Source organism: Prunus dulcis, chromosome 3, assembly GCF_902201215.1.
Source record: "Prunus dulcis chromosome 3, ALMONDv2, whole genome shotgun sequence".
Taxonomy (NCBI): Eukaryota; Viridiplantae; Streptophyta; class Magnoliopsida; order Rosales; family Rosaceae; genus Prunus; species Prunus dulcis.
The window spans coordinates 23,751,012-23,772,307 of NC_047652.1; the positions used below are offsets into that span (position 1 = coordinate 23,751,012).

The 21,296-nt window shown below is 39.9% G+C and overlaps 6 protein-coding genes and 1 pseudogene across 7 annotated transcripts; 4 read left to right on the plus strand and 3 right to left on the minus strand.

Moving 5' to 3' along the window:
- Window positions 1-42: 42 nt before the first annotated feature.
- Window positions 43-1,793, minus strand: LOC117620869 (probable adenylate kinase 7, mitochondrial). Its single transcript, XM_034351111.1, has 4 exons — window positions 1,307-1,793; window positions 1,003-1,143; window positions 646-849; window positions 43-490 (listed from the first exon to the last, which is right to left on the minus strand). Exons 1-4 carry the CDS (start codon window positions 1,655-1,657, stop codon window positions 338-340), a joined length of 849 nt encoding a protein of 282 aa, XP_034207002.1. The 5' UTR covers window positions 1,658-1,793; the 3' UTR covers window positions 43-337.
- A 677-nt stretch (window positions 1,794-2,470) lies between these two features.
- Window positions 2,471-4,437, plus strand: LOC117620868 (UPF0481 protein At3g47200-like). The gene is made up of 2 exons (XM_034351110.1): window positions 2,471-2,582; window positions 2,859-4,437. The coding sequence occupies exon 2, from the start codon at window positions 2,887-2,889 to the stop codon at window positions 4,249-4,251; it is 1,365 nt and encodes a 454-aa protein (XP_034207001.1). The 5' UTR covers window positions 2,471-2,582; window positions 2,859-2,886; the 3' UTR covers window positions 4,252-4,437.
- A 492-nt stretch (window positions 4,438-4,929) lies between these two features.
- LOC117622725 (calcium-binding protein CML38) lies at window positions 4,930-5,516 on the plus strand. Its single transcript, XM_034353490.1, has one exon. The coding sequence runs from the start codon at window positions 4,970-4,972 to the stop codon at window positions 5,399-5,401; it is 432 nt and encodes a 143-aa protein (XP_034209381.1). The 5' UTR covers window positions 4,930-4,969; the 3' UTR covers window positions 5,402-5,516.
- Window positions 5,517-7,350: 1,834 nt separating this feature from the next.
- Window positions 7,351-8,675, plus strand: LOC117622025 (annotated as a pseudogene).
- Window positions 8,676-9,405: 730 nt separating this feature from the next.
- Window positions 9,406-11,607, minus strand: LOC117622726 (protein LYK2). The gene has a single exon (XM_034353491.1). The coding sequence runs from the start codon at window positions 11,564-11,566 to the stop codon at window positions 9,476-9,478; it is 2,091 nt and encodes a 696-aa protein (XP_034209382.1). The 5' UTR covers window positions 11,567-11,607; the 3' UTR covers window positions 9,406-9,475.
- Window positions 11,608-13,342: 1,735 nt separating this feature from the next.
- Window positions 13,343-15,406, minus strand: LOC117623405 (ribulose-phosphate 3-epimerase, cytoplasmic isoform). Its single transcript, XM_034354371.1, has 7 exons — window positions 15,188-15,406; window positions 15,087-15,091; window positions 14,601-14,663; window positions 14,400-14,506; window positions 14,213-14,310; window positions 13,835-13,969; window positions 13,343-13,667 (listed from the first exon to the last, which is right to left on the minus strand). The coding sequence occupies exons 1-7, from the start codon at window positions 15,302-15,304 to the stop codon at window positions 13,512-13,514; spliced, it is 681 nt and encodes a 226-aa protein (XP_034210262.1). The 5' UTR covers window positions 15,305-15,406; the 3' UTR covers window positions 13,343-13,511.
- A 2,764-nt stretch (window positions 15,407-18,170) lies between these two features.
- Window positions 18,171-21,237, plus strand: LOC117623212 (uncharacterized protein At3g27210). Of its 2 annotated transcripts, none has more exons than XM_034354110.1 (3): window positions 18,171-18,726; window positions 20,186-20,269; window positions 20,579-21,237. In XM_034354110.1, the coding sequence occupies exons 1-3, from the start codon at window positions 18,525-18,527 to the stop codon at window positions 20,986-20,988; spliced, it is 696 nt and encodes a 231-aa protein (XP_034210001.1). In that variant the 5' UTR covers window positions 18,171-18,524; the 3' UTR covers window positions 20,989-21,237. The 2 variants fall into 2 exon arrangements, with proteins under 2 accessions (XP_034210001.1, XP_034210002.1); XM_034354111.1 differs by having other exon boundaries at window positions 18,173-18,726; window positions 20,189-20,269.
- Window positions 21,238-21,296: the final 59 nt, after the last annotated feature.

Sequence of the window (21,296 nt, forward strand, 5' to 3'; positions counted from 1 at the left end):
GCCAAATGCATAACATTCTAAAATTTCATAAATTGCGCCAAATACGACAAAACAAGCTGCTATGCTAGCAGAGTGCTTGCTTTTATATAATGATAATATGATATCATGGTCTTCTCTGCTTCTCAGTTTTCATCTCTCACTCACTACATTACAAACTTGCACCCTAATGTTGCAAGCCACGCGATAAAATAACACACTTACAAGACCAAAATTTCTTTCAAAACTAAGTTGAATATTCAACCAACTCTGTAATTCTCACATCTTACATCATATTTACTATACTCTGCCGGAATGCATAAAATTAAGGAAGCCGAAAAAGACCCAGAAGAAGCCTAATTCATGCAGTTAGCTTCTGGGAAGAACTGACAGCATTTATATGCTGGAGATGTAAAGCAGCCAACAGCCCCTTCCAGGTTTCTCCGGGCGCAGCTTTGACTTGAAAATCGATGAGTTTGTTCTGTTTTCTGTAGTAATCTTCCAACGACTTGCTCTGAGATAAAAGGAGGAATGGATAACCGCCCAATTAGCAACAATTCACATTTCCATTTTCCAACGGTCATAAACTAACATATAAAACAGAACAAGGTGGAAACCATAACATAAAACAACTATCTTAAGCCCCAAAAAAGAGCACAACAGTGATACCTGCTCTGCATCAGCAGTGGAGGATTTCAGTCGTTCGTCCGTCAACTGCAGATTTAGATTACGCATGGGGATGGAGTTGCTCAAGCTAAGATATTCCTGACAAGCAGAGGAGCTTCCAGTTCCCAGATTCTGCTTCACCAAGTTCCCATTGGCGCATTTGAAATTCACTACCAAATCAATATCCACAATTTGGTCAACAATCTCCTGTACCAAGAGAAACAAATCAAGGCATTCAGAGAACACAAACCACATTTAGTATCCAAAATTCACAAAAATTGCAATGTTTTAAACTTCCCACATAAATTACAATCACAACCATGAACGTAACTCAGATTTTTTTTATAACTTAAAACTTACAGCTTGCATTCTTGTTCGAGGAATTCCATCAAGAATGAATCCGTTTTCACCTCTGTAGTATCCTTCCTCCAACCTCTTTGACAACAATGCAAAGATCACTTCGTCCGGAACAAGCTTTCCTTCATTCACCGCATTGGCAATCTAAATTACCACAAACAAAAACAAAAAAACATATCAGAAGGCAATAATTCATAATAGTAATAATAATGAAGGGTTTAGCAAGAAAAGAAAAATAAGAGTAAAAACAAAACACAATTAAAAGAAAGTAGTAAAAACAAGAAGAACAAGAAAAGAAAAAAGGGACCTGCTTGTACAGAGAAGAGCGAGGATTGAGCTCCTGGCGGACGAGGGTGCCCATAGAAATGTGCGGAACTTCCAGAAGCTTCGAGAGCCTCTCGGTGTACAAGTGCTTCTTTGCCCCTCTGTCCCCTATCAACACCCACTGTATCCCTCTCCCCGGGACCCACCCGTCCGAGTCCAACATTCGATTCCGATTCGCCGTCCTCCGATCTTCTTCCTCATCTTCGTAGTAATAGTCGTCATCGTACTGCAGCTGAGCCGCAGCCGCCGATCCGTAGCCCCTCCGGGCCGGAAGGCCGAGGCCGCGGCGCGTTAGCTGAGATGCAACGAGCTGGAGGCGGCTGAGTACGGCCATGGTGGCGGGCAGCGCTAGCTAATGCACAGTTTGTCTAGGGTTTTAGGGAAAGAGAGAGAGAGAGAGAGAGAGGCTTTTGCTTTTTGGGGAGGAGACAGGCGAGGGGTTTTGTTAATGTGAGTGACTCAATGCGGTTGGTTGATGCATGGTCTAATTACGTTTGATGCCGCTCTTTTAACTCTTTGATTATAGTGTGGGGGTAAATTAGGGAAAATTCATCATGATAAAATATACGTGTCAACATCTCACCTGCCCTTTGCGCTGGTACTGGTTGTAGACAATTAGATCCCGATAGTAGGAGACCCACGTGTTGAATGTTGAGCTGGAGTAGTCCACAGATAATGGAGGGGATGGTTGGTGGTGAGTGCCACGTGAATGGTGTATCTGCTGTCAATGCTTCCCATTAGAATTTGGAGTAGAGGTTAGAAGAAGAAGAGGTGGTGACGTTGCAAGATTACAACCAAGGAAACAGGTAGCTTCTCTTCCATTTTTCACGAGGATGGAATGGATCATGGATGGATGGGCCTTTTTTCAATATATCAAAACATATTTGTGGGCCTTTGGAGAAATTAAATTGTTGGGCCTCGAAAACGAAAAAGAATTATAAAAAAAAGATTTATTTATGGTGGGGTTGAGATTATTTTGCTTTTAGAAAAGAGTCTTAAAGAGTGAGAATTTATCTTTGCTTGTGCAGTGAAAAAGATAAGTGTTAATTATGCTTTGGCCCTGTTTCTGTTGTAGTGATGGAATGGAAGATTATATATATGTTGAACAAGTGTTCTATTTCCTTCATGCTCAGTGCTCACACAAGAAAATAGCAGCAGCACTCATCATTTTTGTTGATCTCTTCCTCTCTGAAGGCTCTTTTTGGGTGTGCTGAATCATCTTCTTCTAACGTCCACCGCAGCATTTGTTTAAAATCCAGGTACTTATGCCCATTTTATCTCAAGTTTTTGGTCTGCTCCAGTCTCTGTCTGAAATTGTAGATCATCAAAGCATACTTAATGAGATTAATTACCTCAATCTCTTCTTTGGATCATATGAAATGATATATTAGATAGATACGGTTAAGGTTATCTTTTTCAAACATCCTCTCATGCATGCAATCTGTCATCATCCTCTCATCTCATGCATGCTTAAATAGCGCTATTGGATCAATTTTGTTTTAGCATTAATCATTTCAGGACAATTATATTCACAGATTGGGAGCATATATCTATTCTATAGTCATGGAAAATTACAGTTACCCTGGTGGTGATAGTACATCGATTCTTATAGACGATGGCACTGCTGAAGAATTGAGAAACACCATAACAAAAAATCTTCTTGGCGATTCACCCTTGCCTGCTCATTGCTGCATCTTCAGAGTTCCCGAGTTGATTCGGAGACAAAAAAAAGCGGCCTATGAACCTGACATAGTCTCAATCGGGCCATTCCACCGAGGCTGCGGCGAAAAGTTCCAACTCATGGAAAAAGTAAAACGGTGGTATTTACAGTGCCTTCTCTTATCATGCACGGATATAAGTTTGGATAGTTTGATCAAAGGCATCATGGAGTTGGGCAGAAGGGCCCGTGATTGTTATGCAGACCCGTTGGAGCATCTCAGTCAAAAAGACTTCGTACAAATGATGATACTTGATGGTTGCTTCTTGTTAGAACTATTCCGAAAGGAACTTTGGGATGATCTACAAGATGAAAACGACCCTGTTTTCAACCTGTCTTGTATGCTGGAGTATCTGTACCATGACCTTCTGCTGCTAGAAAACCAGCTCCCTTGGTTTGTGCTGGAGCGTTTATACAACCTAACCGCCAATAACACTAACCAAACAAGTGCCTCCCTCACTAAACTTGTGCTCAACTTCTTCAAACAATCCGTGTTCGATGATCGGATTTCCGACCTCAATCTCAATCTCCCATTTGAGATTTTGCACATACTCGATCTGATAAGAACCGTGACCGTTGTTCCATTCAAGAATTTGGAATCTCAGAAGAAGGAAGAGCGTGTGGAAGAACAAGAAGAGCGGGAAAACGAGCCAGAATTGCCACAACGGATCCCAAATGCAACAACTCTTTCGGAGGCAGGTGTTCAGTTCAGAAGAAGCAAAAACACCCCAGACTGCATAATGAACATAGAGTTCGACTTCAAAAATGGGGTATTCACTATCCCACCGCTGGGAATTGACGAGAAGACAGGGCCTCTGTTCAGGAACCTCATCGCCTTCGAACAATGCCACCACAGTCGCCTGCACAAGATAACATCGTACGCGGTTTTGATGGACAACCTCATCGACACGAACAAGGATGTAGAGCTTCTTCGTGAGAGAGGAATATTGGCGAATTGGTTGAGCCCCGAAGATGCCGCCCAGTTCTTCAACGAGCTTTACAATGACACAACTGTCATTGGATTTTACTACAGAGGTCTCTGCAATGATGTGAATAAATATTACAACACTGACTGGAACAAGTGGATGGAAAAACTGAAGCGTGACTATTTTTCTACCCCATGGGCCGTCATTTCTTTCATCGCCGCCTTTATCCTGCTGGTCCTCACCCTAGTGCAGACCGCATATACAATTCACCCTATCAACGGTTAATAAGCAAGCTTGGATATATGTAATCTTAATAAGCTTTGATGCCGCCCAGTTTGTCTAGGGTCTTTAATTTCTGAAGCTCTGGAAAATTCTGGAAACTAGCCAGATATTTTATAGTCTCTGTAGAACCAGCAGCAGCAGCCTTGCTAATAATATCTATCTAGAACTACTCTTTGCCGGACTTGCCGACCATGGCCTGGCCAGTTTGTCTTCATTCTTCCAAATTTTAATTTGAATTGTTTGGAAAGAAAAAACCAAACGAGCAGTCATTTTTATCAAATATTTTGGGCGCCAGTGGGTACAGAAAAACGAAAACAAAGAGAATATAACTTCAAGGAAGTTGCTTGCTACTTTCATGATGAATTAATGTTCTTTTCTTTTGGGTGGTTGAGGCAGTTTTGACGGTTGGCTGGCAGTGGCCCCATCTATTTCCTTCGAGAGAACTTTGAATTGAAGTTGGTAATTAATATATAATTTGTACACCTTAGTAGAAAAACTGGTTACTGAGATTCCTTTTATAAACAGAACAGGGTTTTGGTTGGTCAAGAAGAGTAGGGTCTTCCACGCGTATTTACGAAACTACCCAGGACTTACACCAGCCTTTGGTCAACCACGACACGCGGCATTGTTTGTGGCCATATAAACTCTGCTCTTACGTGCATTGTAAAAAGAAGACTAGTGCTTGCTTCCTGTAGAATAAAAATTTGATCCAAGTGAATTAATGGACAAAGTGGCACAATATGAGCGCGTTTTCAATCACTTTGATGCAAATGGAGATGGCAAAATATCACCTTTGGAGCTACAACAATGTGTCAGGGCAATCGGCGGAGAGATGTCGTTGACAGAGGCAGAGGTGGCAGTGGAGCACCTGGACTCAGACGGTGATGGGCTGCTGGGTTTGGATGACTTTGTCAAGTTTGTTGACGGCGGAAGAGAAGAAGAGAAGGTGAATGATTTGAAGGAGGCGTTTAACATGTACGTGATGGATGATGGGTGTGGGTTTAGTTGCATTACACCCAAGAGCCTTAAGAGGATGCTGAGTAGACTTGGAGAGTCCAAGAGCGTTGATGACTGCAAGGTCATGATTTCCAGATTTGATCTCAATGGTGATGGGGTCCTCAATTTTGATGAGTTTAAGGTCATGATGTTGTGATCCATGCAGTAGTACTATGGTTACCTTTCCCGTGTCTGGGATTAGATTAGATTGGATAATCGACCATATTTATGTAGTGTGTGTATATATATATATGTTTTTATGTTTTTGCTTAGCTTTTGTAATTTTTTCATTCATTAGTAGTTTATTTAGGATTCCTTTATGGCTTTAGGACCTGCTTTTCAGCCAATCCTAACTTGAGACAGAGATAAGACACAGATAAATATTGCAGGGATTTAGTTGATTAATATTAGAGAGAGATTCTTATCATCCCAATGTTTTTTTTTAATACAAGTGATAGTCTAAACTACAAAGAGGAGCGGAGTTTTTCACACACAGAGTACTAAAGTGTTATAGGGGTTCAAACTTGAGACCACTGATATGCAAATCAAGACCCTTTTCCACTGGGCTTGAATCCGTTGGCATCATCATCCCTAATCTTACACAACAATACAATACAACCCAACACAATTCAACATATTGCAATTAAGCCTTGGTTCGATTAAGTAGCAATGCAATTTATTTATGGACACTACTTCATTCTTTTTCTTAAAAAAGACATTCTTATTTCTTACAAATCCCAATTTAACATACATGCAAAAATAATTCATCAAAAACACCAAAACATATTAATTTATGGGCCTCTCACCAAATTAAATTGTTGGGCAAGGCCTCGAAGACAAGTAGAGGAAAGGAAAACAAATTATAAACGCCCACTTTTAAGATTTATGGTGGGGTTGAGTATTTTATTTTTCTTTAAGATAAGAGTGCAGTATATAGATTCTTAAAGAGAGAGAATTTTTGTTTGCTTCTGCCATGAAAAAGATATATGTTAATTATGCTTATGTTTTGCTTGTGGTGATGGATCTGAGCAGCCCCGGAAAATCCTCATTAGAATTATTTGGTTGAACGAGTGTTTTATGATGAATCTGCCTCTTATTTCCTTCATGGCCACACAATAAAATAGCAGCACTCATTTTTGTCATTTGGTTGCATCTGTTTGATTTTTCAGGTACACAGTTTCTCTGATCATTTTATCTCAACACTAACCCCCCACCACCTCCGCCAGGGTCTTGTCGTCGGCCCCAGCCGCAGCAGCCTATTAATGTCAAATATCTCAAATTTCAAATAAGTTTTAAACCTTAAACTTCTTTATATATCTATTGAGTGGTGATACAATCGATAATCTAAATTATATGGAGAAGGTTTCTCATACACACACAATCAAGGTTTTATTGGATTTCAAAACTGAGACAACTACTATGCAAATTAAAGTCTTTTTCTATTTGTCAGCGAGGACTAGACTAGTTGAAAAATATCGTTGACATGCAGACTAATAGTCTCAAGTTCGAACCCCATGATACCTTGAATCGGCAAACTGGTAAACATGGTCGAAAAAACCGTGTTTGCAAAAAATTTCAACCTAGGCTCAAAAATTGAACTGGACCATTATGGATCGTTTCATGTCTTGGTTCTTGCCTGGTTATTGAAACCCATGATTTTCTTTGAGGAAGTGAAATAAATCCAAGTCAAATTTTAAGATCTGTCAATGAAATTTAGATGAGCTAAATCGTACTTGTGAATTCGTGAAGTAAAGAATGATTGAGCTGTGAGAGAGCTCCAATGAGGATCCAATCGGGAGGCAGGACATACAAACCACCTTACAAATGTTGGAGAGAGAATAAGAGTTGAGAGCACAATTCTTTATGGAAAAAGCTTGGCTGTTTTAAGGAGCCAAGTCATGCGAATTTTTTATTTATTGTAACTTTGTAGTTATATTAAGTTTTCCAATTAATAGGTTTACATTAGACTAAATCTAAATTGATAAATGCGCTTAAATCTAATTGTTTAAAATGTGTGTTATCTACAGTACAATCATGGAAGGTGACAGAGAAATACAGTGAAGTTGGTGGTGATAGTACGGCCATCTTATAAACGATGGAGGAGGTATGGTTGAAAAATTGAGCAATACCATAGCAGGAAAGCTTGTTGGTTGGTAAATCGCCCTTGCTTGCTTCGTGCTGCATCTTCAGAGTTCCCCGGCTGATTCGGAGACAAAAGGAAGAGGCCTATGAACCTAACGTAGTGTCAATCGGACCCTACCATCGAGACGGCGGTGAAAAATTCCAGCTCATGGAAAATGTAAAATGGTGGTATTTACAAGGCTTTCTCTACTCATGCTCATCCAGGGATATAAGTTTGAAGAGATTGATCAAAGTCTTCATGGACAAGGAGTTGGGTAAAAGCGCCCGAGACTCTTACGCAGAGCCGTTGCATCATCTCAGTGAAGAAGACTTGATAGAAATGATGATACTTGATGGTTGCTTCTTGTTAGAACTATTCCGAAAGCAACATTGGAGTGAAGTACGAGATAAAAATGACCCAGTTTTCAACCTGTCTTGTATGCTGGAGCATCTGCTGCTAGAAAATCAGCTACCTTAGTCTGTGCTGGAGTGTTTGTACAACCTAACCGCCAACAGCCCAACCTCCAGCAGCTCTAGCGAAACAGGGGCCTCCCTCACTCAACTCGTGCTCGATTTCTTCAGGCAATCCGATGCGAATGAGCTGATGTTGAAGCCAAACTTCAAGGTCCTACCTAATGAGAAGATTTTGCACATACTTGATCTGATAAGAACCGTGATCGCTTTTGGATTCAATGGGACTAAACAGCCCGCGGAAGACCACAGTGTGAAGGAAAGCGAGCCAAAATTGACTCAACGGATCCCAAACGCGACATCTCTTCCGGAAGCAGGTGTCGAGTTCAAAAAAAGCCACCAAAACAGTAACACCCCAGAGTGCATAATGAACATAGAGTTCAAAAAACGGGTTTTCACAATCCCGCCGCTGGGCATTGACGAGACGAGAGTACAGGGCCTTTGTTCAGGAACCTCATCGCCTTTGAACAATGCTACCACGGTCGGCAGCACATGATAACATCCTACGCCGTTTTGATGGATAACCTCATCGACTCCAGCGAGGATGTAGATTTTCTTTGTGACAAAGGAATACTGGCCAATTGGTTTGGTTGAGCCCTGAAGATGCTGTCCAGTTCTTCAACAAGCTTTACAATGACACCACCGTTGATTTTTACTACCAGAGGCTCTCCGAGCACGTGAATGATTATTACAACACTAAATGGCACAAGTTGATGGAAAAATTGAGGAGTGAGTATTTTTCTACCCCATGGGCAGTCATTTCTTTCATTGCGGCCTTTATCCTCTTGGCCCTTACCATAATGCAGACCGTCTATACAGTTCACCCTGGGCTTAATTAATTTTTGCTATGGTGTGTTTTCAGTAATAATTACCAACGCTGAATAAGCTTGGATCCCTATATGTAAAAATCTGTTTTCGTGTGTGAGTTTTAGGAACTTGTGATGTGAAGAACTGCAACTTAGCAGCAGCTGCTATCATGTGCGGCAGCTGATGTTCAGTTCTGTTCTGTGCGGCAGCAGCAGCGCCTACTTTATTAATATTTGTGTGCGTGTTGTAAGATTTGCATTCTAATACAAACTTTAAGATGGTCTTCTAATCACTTAAGGTTAACTAGTTCAATGTCAATTAGGATTACATGGATCAATTTAACCTTAAGTGATTAGAAGATCATCTTAGAGTTTGTAATAGAATGCAAATCTTACATGTGTCTTCTGGTCTATTCTGTTCAGTAATAAAATCTAATGCCTTGTGTATGCTTTTATATTTTTGCTTAGCCTTTTTAATTTGTTCATCCATTGTTAGTTTATATAGGATTCCTTCCTTTATGGGTTTAGGACAATATTGCAATTAAGCTTTGGTTCGGTTTTCAATGGCTGAACTTACCAAAACGCCCTTCAATTAAGTAGCAGTGCAATGCAATTTATTTATTTCAGGAAACAGAGATTCATGATACAGAGGAGAAAACCTGCTCTTTGTGTCCCTATCAGATTCTTGCTTACATATATATACAGGAAGAAGGAGACTATCATACAAACCTTACCAAAACGCCAAGACAAGAAACCTAAGACAAATTAAAACATTTATAATATATATAGCTTCAAACACGTCTTTTTTGAATCCTTGAAACCCTTTATTCACATCACATATTGCTATTGGTTTTTGCTGCTGCCTTCACTAGAGGTTTACAAGAGCTCTCACTGATTAAGATATTCTCTCCTTCTTGGCTTAGCGACTCTTCCACCAACCTTGATAATTTCCCAACAATTTCTCCTGCACTTGGTCTCAAACAAGGGTCTTCGTCTACACAAGCCCTTGCAAGATTAGCCAAAGTGACAGCTGCATCAAACGAGTAATTTTCACCCAACCCGCTGTCCATCCATTCCCTTAGCTCATCTGCATTATCTGACTGCAATATGGACTTAATTTTCTCTGAGAGCCAAAAGTTCCCTTCTCCCTCCTCACTTGGCCTGCTTATTGGTGTTTGCCCACACAAGACTTCCAACAACACCACCCCATATGCAAATATATCAATGCTTGGAGAAATTACACCCTGGTGAATATATTCAGGTGCCATATAGCCAAGACTCCAAGAGGCAGCAGGGCTGGTTGAACAAACTTGGTGGTCATCAGTGTCATTTTCAGCACACTTTGCCATGCCAAAGTTTCCAATCTTGGCATTGAACTCTTCATCTAAAAAGATGTTTCTGCTCTTCACATTTCTATGGACATAACTTGGGTTCATTATGTGGTGCATATACTGTAAGGCCATGGCCACATCAAGACATATCCTCAGCCTTTGGCTCCATGTCAAGAAACAATAGCAGGAGGCAATGAACTGGTTTTTGATTGCCAATCCACCATGAAGCCAGTCTTTCAATGATCCGTTCTTAGCATACTCGAAAACCAGAAATGATTCTTGACCCTCAGTCAAACAAGTGCCCAACAACCTCATTATGTTGGGATGGTGGTGAATTGCATCATGACATAGCCCAAACTCAATCCTTGAGATGGTATCTAGTTGTGTGCGCTTTATTGCCAAGTTCTTCCCACTGAGACGGCCGTGATATACAGATCCCTCAATGTGGCTGCTCGAACTGAAGTCCTCGGTTGCTCTTCTCAGCTCCTCAATGCTAAATGTCTCCACCAGCACCTTGTGGGGCGTGGTGCTATCGATGATCTGACCGTCTAAAGCATCCTGAGATCCCTCAAATGAGACTTTCTTGTCACTTGTGGTTCTCACACTTAAACTAAGCTGTTGCAGTTCCACATCACCTCCTTTTGGTGAACTCTGTTTCTTTTTCTTCAACTGAATTAACAAGAAAGCTGCTGCAATTGCAATGCTAGCTCCAATAATGACCCCACTAAGTGCAACATACAATCCAATCTTGTGCATTTTTGCTTTTTTCTTGTGTGGACTAATTGCTGGGATGCTAGTTGCTGGAAAATGCAAGTTGGGCTCACGGCGTTTCTTTAGGGGGCCAAGTATAGGTTTGCCATTGAGTGGAATCAGAAGAGATGTAAGAGGTGTTAAGCTGCTTTCAGGTCTAAAGGTTCCTCCTAGTGATCTGTTATTTTCAGATATGATAGCTTCTTTGGTAGTATTGAACTTAATTGCTAAATCAGAAATAGAATCACCTTCACTCACCGGATAAGACAGCAAGAGTCTTGATTGTGAAGATGAAGAAGGACAAGCACATCTCAAGGGGATGAGTAACTGAAGCTTATCAGCAAGACCCCAAGGCGAGACACCCCAGTTCTTCTCTCGGATGGCTTTGCAGGTTGTCAAGCCTTCAAGTGCTTCAGCAATGCCATAAAAGCTCTCCCCCTTAATGGTAGTTTTTGTCAATTCAGCATGAAACAACCCTTCATTGCTGCTGCATTTACAGTCGATTGGTATCAACAAAGGCTCATCTTTTGGAAGAAACTGTGTGTCTGCTGAAAATCCGTTTGCTTCTGCAATCACGAACCGGTTGATGCCTAAGTAAGCACTCAGATTGAAAAGAGATGAGTAGTATGAGTTAGTCCGGAGAATCAAAAACGTCCTGCACTGATTCTCTAGTGATGATCCATTGGTTCCAGCAGAAGTGCAGTGGTAGCCAGAAGCATCAGGAGATGTGGTCTCGCAGCTTAACAGGTTCTGTGACTTGTGTCCAAGTGCCGCAAACACGAGAAGTGAGATGAATAAGAGAGAAACTATCAAGTGGAGCTTAGTGAGCAAAGCTGCAGCCATGCCAATGACCACTAGACTGACCACTCACTTCCGCATGATACAAGGCCTATAAAAAAAAAATACAAAACAAAACAGTTAAAATACTTACTTTGAGAGAGTGAGTATTTTGGATCCATACAAATATGTTGGAGTTGAAATTAAATACAAGAATTCTATCAAAGTTGGACAGGATTCTTGGGGATGACAAAGGAATTCTATATATTAATTGCTCTGTTTCCAGCTGTTTAATTAGTCCTTACCTTGGGCTAATTCATCCGAACTTCCAATTGCCACTGATCATAAGTAGCTACCAATCTTTCTCTAGCTCGCAGAAATCATGTGTGCATTCCCCAAAATGAAAAGATGGAAGCAAAGCTTAATTGGCAGGCAATATCAGTATGGATCAAAATGGTGCAGGATTAGAAAAGGCTGATTGGGAATTGGAGAAAAGGAGGATAAATTTAGTCCAAATGCATTCGAAGAGACAATGACGCGATGCATGTTAAAGGAGAGGCATGAAGGAGAGATAGGCCTACACTACACATTGATAGGTCAAATTGGTGATGAACATCCTTAGGTTGACAAACGCCACCAATACCCATTGCCCTATAATCAATATTTGTCCTCGCACATCACATCACACACGCGTTGCTTGTATGATAATTAACTTTTAGTCATAGCCTAAAGATGAAACCATTAAGTGTGCATAGTTATAAATTCATTTCTAAAAGAAGTAACAGGTAAAAAGAAAGACCCTTCATCATATATGAGTTAAGGCAAGTTATTCAAAGCAGTGTGCCGCTCCCTTACATCTGAGTTCGATCCTCCTTCCCATATATTGTACCCTTATAAAAAAAGAAAACCCTTCATGCTTGGTGAGAGAGACAATGAGAGGTCATGGAACACACTCAGATTCATTCAGGAAAACTTGTTTGGGAAATCCAAATGCACGAATGTGTGTCATTCATTCATTCAAGAGAGAGAGAGGATCAAAACGAGCGTCGCAGTTGCAGTGTAGTACAATTTCCCGCACATCCTCCCAAGAGAAGAGGACTAAGCTAAGAACCCCAGAAGGCCAGATGAGGAGAGTGATGATGCATGCACTTTTCGTCCAATCCAAGTTAAGATTAAGAAACCCAAGTACGGTACCAATGAATATGAATGAACCGAGAGTTCAACAGAGAAGGGCACGTGATTACACATGCAAACCACTTCTCTTGGTCAACAGGATTAATATTAATAGAGACTTTAAAACCAAGACGAATTTGGGACTTTGGAGCATGCCTGAAATCTAAATGCCTTTGCCGAGACATTTAAAAAAGAGTAGTTTCTTCTCGTATCATGCCCACAAAACTTACACTAGTGTCCAAGTCTCACGTGTACTATTATGACAATGCTCAGATGGAAATAGATATCTCCCCTTCCCCTTTCTCAAACGTTTAAAAACACATCGATCCGATCTCGTGTCTCTTGTATTGTATGAAATGGGTGCTTGAAAAACGATAGTTAGCGAAAGGAAAAACACCAAACAGAATTTTTGGACCTGCTTTGCACGTGCGGCAAGGCTAGCCCGAAGGAAAGAGAAAAAAATGTCCTGCATCAGCAGTAGTGGATGCCAAATGAAAACATTTTGCAGATCGCATATCATGTCCTGTGCGTGTGCATCAAAATTAGAAGTGCTCCGCAGATCAGGAGAAAACATATCTTAAGAAGAAAAGAAAAATAAGCATGTGCTGACGTGGTAGACATTATTGTCTGGGGAGTTATGATTATCTAAAACAAACAAGTATGACATAATTTCATGATAAATAACAATTGAGAAGGCACCCTCAAATATTCTTATTCAATCAAGTTTCAGAACTCACCACGTCAACTGGATCATACATGTAGTGTAGACACTGTAAATATACGTTGATATAAAAAGAAACAAAAAAACCAATTATGATACATCTTGCATGTACCAGAATCAACTTTTGTGTTGAGATTCCTCAACACTACTTCTCAAAAGGGATATTACTGCACTAGGGTCTGAGGCTCCAAACACTGAACTTCCAGCAACTATGCAGTTGGCTCCGGCAGAAGCTGCCGTGTTAATGGTTGAAGGCCCTAGGCCACCATCTACCTGCGTAATGCCATTGACACTAATGAGATGCATATCCCCTCGTCCCCGGGAAAACGACCCTTCAAACCCCACATAGAATGTGTGTGTGGAGAGATACACCATATCGTGGGTGAACTAATAGAACTTGCATATAAAAAGGTTCAGAGGATACATTAGGGTTAACTTACCTCTATATCTAGCGAAGGGTATCTCTCTCTCAGCGTGCGCACCTTCTCCATCATTTCTGGCATGAACTTTTGTCCACCAAATCCAGGTTCTACAGTCATAACAAGGACCATTTCCACGGGATTTTCACCTTCAACCTGTGGATTACAAAGCATCATTGAATACCTTCTCAATTCGAATAATTCTGCGGAGTAAAAGTTACCGAATACTCGACAATGTATGCAATAGCAGTAGATCAGATTTTCTTTATTAAGTTAAAGAATGGCCTGTCAGTAAGCCTGGGGATTCAATACACACACACACACACACACACCCCTAAACAGAACTGAAAATTTGCAAAACACCAAACAAAGGAGGAAAGAAGGAGAAAGAAGTAAGACCAGAGGATAAACATCTTCAATTGGTGTTCCGGGCTTTAATGCCACACCTGGCTTCATGCCCTTGGACTTAATTCTTTCAACAAGTTCTTGCCAATTTTCTGCATAAAGGAGGATAAATATAGAGACCCTTTGGTAACAGGAAATAAAAGCAAAATGAACATCCCCATTCCCAAACACCACAACCCACCTTTGGATACCTCGACATGAAATGTAAAACCTGAAGCACCAGCTTTCGACAAAGGTTCTACATAATCAAGAGGATTTGTGACCATAAGGTGACAATCCAAATACGCCCTGTAGGTGAAGTAGAATGATGCCTACATTACATCCATTTATTGTTGGTAAAAGAAAAAAAAAAATTGAAAAGAGAACATGTCAAGGAAGTTACTCTGTGTGCTTTCTCAAACTCTGAATGACGGGTGCACCAAGTGTTAAGTTTGGGACAAAGTGCCTATTAAGAAAAGAATGGATGAACAATAAGACGACCCCCACTATTTACAATTGTAAGAAGTAACGGTGTGATTAGTAGAAAACATAAAAGCACTTTACTTTGTCTTAGTAAGCACATAACAAATCTTTCATAACAAAAAAATGAGCAACTTTAATGGCACAATTAGATTATGAACATGCTGAATTGAATACGAACAAAATCACACACTGATTCAATCCTACTAATGGAATTATCATCCCATACAGTTCCAGTACTATCACAACTTCATGTTCTTCTTCTTCCCCTTCCCCCCACATCCCAAATCCAGAATCAAACACTTCATTGTATCAAAATTTAAGGATGTGGAATGATCAAACCGAATTGGATAGCAGTCACTTGAGAGACATGGAAACTAGTAAATGAGCAAAAGCGAATCAAACCTACCCATCCTGCACAAAGGGACGAGAAATACGCAAGTTTTAGTAAAAAGAAAAAAGACATTGAACTTCATCAAACAAAAAAGCTGATGAATTTCGAGGTGGTACCATGATGTCCATGTGGAGCCAATCGGCGCCAAATTTGAGCATGCGCTCGGCCTCCGATGCCAAATTGGCGAAGTCCGACGACAGCATCGACGGTGCTATTTTCGCCGCCACACCCATTTTCCAAAATTCACAGCTCTATTCAATCACTTTTCAGTTTGGTGGGCGAGAAGACACCTTGACAAGTCCAAGAAAACAACGTTAGCTCAAGAGGGTTGGTGGTGGGTGGAGTCGTGAGTGAACATACGGCGTGGTCCTGGTTGCTTGCTGAATGGAAGGTGGGCTGAATTGGACTGTGATAGATAGAACACTCTTTTAAGCCCAATAAGAAAATGGATATTAAGAAATGGCCCACTTAGACAGTTCCTGCACTTTGGCCATTGTTAATTCAGGAGAGGGATGAGATGAGACAGCCATGGAGAGAGGGAGAGGAACAAACAAAGCCACGTGGACGGACGGCGCATCCTGAGAAATTTTGTATGTTGAATAATTTGAGTGATTGATTGATAATTATTCCAATTGAAGATATGATAATGATGTGGATATGCTGAAACCACCGGATACAAACAGACATGGCCAGCCCAAACACAACACAAATATTCCAAGTTTAATTTCAACTCAAGAATCGCTTATTGCAATTTGAATCTCATTTTTTTAATTTTGGCATTAAGCAAGCATTCACATCGTATAAATAAAGTTAGAGAGTAGGTGGTTGTAATGGGTTCACATCTTCTAAATTGCTCTTTCGACTTTCGACTTTCGACTTTTAGGGGCACTGCCACTGGGTCCCCTACCCCCCAACCTAAACCCAAACGCCAAACCTATGTGTTTCTGTGATTCTCCCACCCCATTATGATTATGTGAAACTTTTTTCATCCGTCTTCTCTTCTCTGGAGAAATTAAATTGGTTTATAATTGGCAAGTGTTGAAAACGAAGGGGGAAAACCAAAGTCCATTTCCTATCTTCTTTTGGTTCTTATCCACCACCACTATATAAAATATAAACACAACATGGATTGTGACATGCACACCAACTTTTCATCTACAAATCACCACTCTCTCAGCAGTCATCTTCCATTGTGTTATCATTTGGAACAGTAAAAGTTTGGCTTTCCCCTCCATTATGCAAAGCCTAATTACTCAAAGATAAAGTTGTTAAGTTTTGACTAGAAAATAGATAAAGTTGTTAAGAGCAATCAGTTATCTCTGTAATTGAGATTCGGTGTTCAAATCACCCTTCTCCAATATTATTTATTTGAAAAGGGAAAAAAACCTAATTACAGAGAAATAATACCAAACTCTTCCACAGAGCAAACTAAAGGCCCCTTAACGCATTAAAGGGAAAGTAGATGAAGCACTTTATTTGTGTTACAAGATAGTTTACATGTGATATAAGGCCAAGACAGACAGGAGTCAGGACCCATCTTTATCTTCATGCATGCTTAAGTTTAGCTCTTGTTAATTAACTCAATAAATAATTAGGGTATGGTAAATTGTGCAGCACAGCACCGCGTTGGGTGAAATACATCATTTTCAACTCTGCTCCGAGCCACGTCTTTGAATTCGTCTCTTGTAATGAGATGAGAACATGCAAAGATTAGTGGTTTTTTGGGGGATAATACAACAAAATTGAAACGACAGGACGTCGATTAGGAATATCATGTGATTTACTGATAAGCAATTTAATATTTTAATGTCTGCTGTCAATCAAAACTCAAGCACAGCAACAAGAGCAGGGCAAACCGGTCATGCTGATCTAATTTGCTGCCTTCTGTCTTGTCAAAGCATGGCACAGTGCATGGTTTATCTTTGAGTGTTTGACTTTTATTTCCTTGTTTCTCTTGGTTTTGGCGTCGGGTTGTTCAAATTTTTTTTTCACTTGATCGTTGGACTTTTTTCTAACAAAACAATATTTAATGTATACGAGAGGATAAAATTCGAGTATAAGAAGGCGGACAGATTGTTTTGATTAACTGTCCTAGGTCGTTTACGATCGTTTGTTCAATTTTGATTACCACAAACTCAATGTGAATAATATTTTACATAATTTTATTCTGTAATTAAGTCTTATTTGAAGAATAATTGCTTCAAATTACTATATTGATAGCAACTTTTTTTTAATTAAAAGCCTTTTTATTTATTTAACTTTTTGTAATGGAAGAGATTATTATGACTTAATTGCAACCTAATACAAAGGCGACCAATTATGAGATTTAATTTCAAGTCATGGAATGGAAATGGACACATTGATTCAAAAGCGATGTACAGTGTACTATCTTGACCAATAATATTACATAATAATTCATTTACACGTGAACGTTGTAGTAATAACATTTCTTTTTCTTTTCCTTTTTCTTTTTCTTTTTTGAAAAGGAATTGTTTGTAGTAATAAAATTTAATTGCGAATTTTCGTGAGTGTATCTGAAGTCAACTTCTGACACGTTGAACATTCGTTAACATTTATACAACTTGTTTAAGGGTTATAAAAATGTCCTGCTAAAAAAAGATGTATAGAATATTGGTTTTGTTTAAACAACAAAGAAAGAATTAACAAGCGTGACATTCCTTTGATTTTGTTTGTAATTTAATTCAATGAATTACCTGTTTGTTATTATTATAAAAAAAAAGGTTTATCATTTGGGAGATTACCGGATACGCAGGAGAAATTAAGAAAGATTAAGCATGATTAAAGGTTTAAGACTGATTTTATTCCATGTTGAAGAAGAATTTAAACACATTCATGACAGTCGTGATCTTTCATCGCCCGTTCATCGCTCCATACTATTATTATGGCCAAATAGTTCTCAAAGCAAAAACCTTTTTCATTCCGTTTAACTTTTCACAAAAAGAAAAATAATTCAGAGAGTCTCAACTCAGGGTCAGCAGCTTAGACATGAGACTGTGAGAAGCAGTAGGCCCCACAATTTCCAGCCAATAGAAAAAGACGAAAAGCTCAGCAGCCCCTCAGTGGGTCACCACCAACCTTGAACCCACGATTCCGCGTAAACAGTAAGACCTCCTCCTCAGCGCATCTCATTCTCATAGAGAGAAGAGAAGAGCGTTTACTTACCTTTCAAGGCCTATCTCTCTCTGTCTCTCTGTCTCTCTCTCTGTCTCTCTCTGTCTCTCTCTCTCTATCTGTCCGCGGGATTTTTATTTGCAAAGGGCACATTGGCTCTCCTTAAGCATAACGCCAAAAAACGCCTTCCTCCCTCTGCCCTCTTATTTCTCCTCCTACTTTACTCTATCTCTTTCTCTGTCTGAAAGGGCGATGTTCAGAGTGGCACTGATATAATTATTATTGGGTTAGATAAATAATAGCAGAGAGAGAGAGAGAGAGATGGGTTCATGTGTTTCGATTCAGAGGGACGCGGACTCCGCCATGAAACTCAGACTGTCATTTGGGTCCAAAACCGACAAACTCGTCATCCCACCCTTCCCAGTCAACGACAAACTCGCCAATGGCGACCGCCCGATCAACGATCCTCCTCTTAAATCTCATTGGTCGCCCTCTCGCTCCGCCACCGCTTTCCGGGACTATGGTAAAATAGAAAAGCTCAACTTTTTAAAGACTAGTCTTGTGTGGTCAAACAAATCAAATATTATGACTTTTCGCTTTTGAATCTTCACCAACGATCTTCACATGGATAAAAATACGTTTGTAGAAATCAACCCTGCGTTTGTGCGTGGTTTTTGATCATCTGGTTTGCAATATTTTTGTACAAATGTCTTGTATTTGGCGTGCTTGCTTTGTTGATTCGTTATGATGTGTATGAAAGGTTTATGCCTTGAGTCACTTTCTCGCCACTTGCTGCTAGCTATGGTTGTTTTATTTATTTATTTTTGGCTCCCTTTAATTCGAATTCCTTGTTTTGGAGTCATAAGGTAAATTTCGTTTTCTCCTTACTTGTAGTAGACACTATCTTCTTGCCTTTTCAAGCGAGATTCTAGTGCTTTCCAGAGCCCTTATTTCTTGCAAGTGGTTGTGCATTTACTTTGCGATGCGATCTATTTTTTTTTGGGCACCGGAAAAAATGAATATCTTTTTCCTTTGGTTGCTGAAATCAGTTGGCTTATTGTAATAGTTTCGATCATGCTGCTATTATTATTTTTCTTTTTATAGAAACAACCAAACTTGCAGTTAAATTTGTCTTTCACATGCTGGATAGATAATAGGTGAACTTTAGAAATGTAGATTTCTAGGATTATATCAAAGATTGGTGAACCAAGCTTCCATGAAAGCTTGGTGCTTGGAGTATGAGTGCACTAGTTACTCCAATGGGGATGAGGATTCGGTCGTATTTAGTATAGATGACTCATTGTGATTGTGGTCCTCCCTGCTTTCATTCATTCATTTCAAAGCGATGGATATGCATATACATGGGGCCGTTAATGTTACCTTAATGCCTCTTGTGATTTCAACTGTCAAGGATCATATCAATACCTAAAATTTAACGTGGTGGATGGATCACATTTGGAAGGTCTTTAACTTTTTTATGTGTTGTCTAAAGAGAAGAAGAGGAAGGTTGTACTTGTTTTTATTTGAATAGCTAAACTGATCAGTTTCGGGAAGCTATGAAATGAAACATTATTGGAAAACCAAGGAAGGTGAATATCAACCAAGGACTGATTGAATATCGGGTTCCACCTCCACCCCATCAAACAATGGGTCTTTCCTATGCCACCGTATCATCCGCGGTTGCTAATCGACTCTTGTTGGCTCTTCCCTAGCTTGGAAGTAAAGTTACATTGACCCTAATGTTAATTGTTGTGGCCAAATATGTTTACTAGATAGATATCATATACTTAACTAAATTCATGCTTTTGACATGGTGCACCTAATTACTTGTGTTCCAACTTGGCTATATCTAGATTCTATACTCTTGTCTGTTCTGTTTGCTGGTGTTTGTTAGATGGATGTTCTTCAAGGCAAGCATTTGGGATCTTCTTTTAGCTCTACTGCATTTCCCTAATTAAGTTTTAGTTCCATTTTTTCTTTAGCAGGTAGTAGAGAGGAGGCCTTTTTTGATACGAAGCCGTGGTTGGACTCAGATTGTGAAGATGATTTCTACAGTGTCAATGGTGGTAAGCATCCAGTCAAATGCTTTGAGCCATTTTGTCTTTCTAGCTTATAATTTTTGTACGTTTGATTCCTTCTACTGCTATGCAATGTACATTGTATGGCAACTAAGTATGTGTAATATTTGCTGAAATTCGTTAAGCTGAAAAATAACCTTGATAAAAGTTCATGAGTAACTACAGGGCTGGCTGTTGGGTGGGTTAGTTGTGCGGTGCCAAACGAAACATAGAATTCAGAAGAGTTCCATTTACTTCATTTCATTTCATCCCACTGTAACTGTTGTTGGCCCATTTAATTTATGGTTTCTCATGCAGACTTTACCCCATCTCGCGGCAACACTCCCGTCCATCACAGCTTGTCCATTGGCTCCTCCCGAATGAACAAAACTCCTTTCGAGGACAAAATTCCCGGTCCATCTCCAACAGAAAAGAAGAAGAAACTAATTGAACTTTTTCAAGAGAGCTTCAAAAATGATGACGACGATGACAATGCAGTAAAGCCAACTACACCTAGTCTCCCTCCAAAATCTGTCAACGGTACTCCTTCTGTCCCTGCAACTAATTCCGTCTCTAGTAGCGAAAGGACAGCAAACGGAGATGTTGCAACTGAGAAAGAGAAACCAATTAGGTCTGTGCAGTGCTGCCTTCCCAGCTTAGTTTCTTGCCGTAGCTCGAGTCAGAGGAAGAAGATGAGCCCTACCATTGCTGTAGTTGATAAAGTTTGATCCTGGTATTTTTCATACAATGTAAATGGAAGAAGCCCGAGAACTTGCCAAGTTGCGAAACTTAGACCTCAATGTTCTGTGTAAAGTCCAAGAGATAGTTCCCTGTTGTTGAAATTAAGAATTTTGGGATGGAGGGCATGTAAAGAGAGAAGAAAAAGTCCTATGCTATGAGAAATTACTACAGCACAACCGCAAGTTGATAATGCATATTTAAACACAAGTTGTTACAACTTGCATGTTACTTGGTTACTTGGTTGTTGTTACTATAGTACGCTTTCTGCAGTTGGGTTTCCCATGTTTTGTTTACT

What these genes read in the sequence shown, in the direction of transcription:
- LOC117620868 (XM_034351110.1), top strand. Translation starts at nt 2,887, where the DNA reads ATGGAAAATTACAGTTACCCTGGTGGTGATAGTACATCGATTCTTATA.
- LOC117622726 (XM_034353491.1), bottom strand. Translation starts at nt 11,566, where the DNA reads ATGGCTGCAGCTTTGCTCACTAAGCTCCACTTGATAGTTTCTCTCTTA.
- LOC117623212 (XM_034354110.1), top strand. Translation starts at nt 18,525, where the DNA reads ATGGGTTCATGTGTTTCGATTCAGAGGGACGCGGACTCCGCCATGAAA. An exon ending in CACCGCTTTCCGGGACTATG is followed by an intron (nt 18,727 to 20,185) that starts GTAAAATAGAAA and finishes TTTTTTCTTTAG; the next exon opens with CAGGTAGTAGAGAGGAGGCC. An exon ending in TTTCTACAGTGTCAATGGTG is followed by an intron (nt 20,270 to 20,578) that starts GTAAGCATCCAG and finishes TTTCTCATGCAG; the next exon opens with ACTTTACCCCATCTCGCGGC.
- LOC117623405 (XM_034354371.1), bottom strand. Translation starts at nt 15,304, where the DNA reads ATGGGTGTGGCGGCGAAAATAGCACCGTCGATGCTGTCGTCGGACTTC. An exon ending in AGTTTGAGAAAGCACACAGA is followed by an intron (nt 14,507 to 14,600) that starts GTAACTTCCTTG and finishes CTTCACCTACAG; the next exon opens with GGCGTATTTGGATTGTCACC. An exon ending in ACCCTTCGCTAGATATAGAG is followed by an intron (nt 13,668 to 13,834) that starts GTAAGTTAACCC and finishes GGCATTACGCAG; the next exon opens with GTAGATGGTGGCCTAGGGCC.
- LOC117620869 (XM_034351111.1), bottom strand. Translation starts at nt 1,657, where the DNA reads ATGGCCGTACTCAGCCGCCTCCAGCTCGTTGCATCTCAGCTAACGCGC. An exon ending in GCTCTTCTCTGTACAAGCAG is followed by an intron (nt 1,144 to 1,306) that starts GTCCCTTTTTTC and finishes GTGGTAATTTAG; the next exon opens with ATTGCCAATGCGGTGAATGA. An exon ending in CCACTGCTGATGCAGAGCAG is followed by an intron (nt 491 to 645) that starts GTATCACTGTTG and finishes CTTTTATCTCAG; the next exon opens with AGCAAGTCGTTGGAAGATTA.
- LOC117622725 (XM_034353490.1), top strand. Translation starts at nt 4,970, where the DNA reads ATGGACAAAGTGGCACAATATGAGCGCGTTTTCAATCACTTTGATGCA.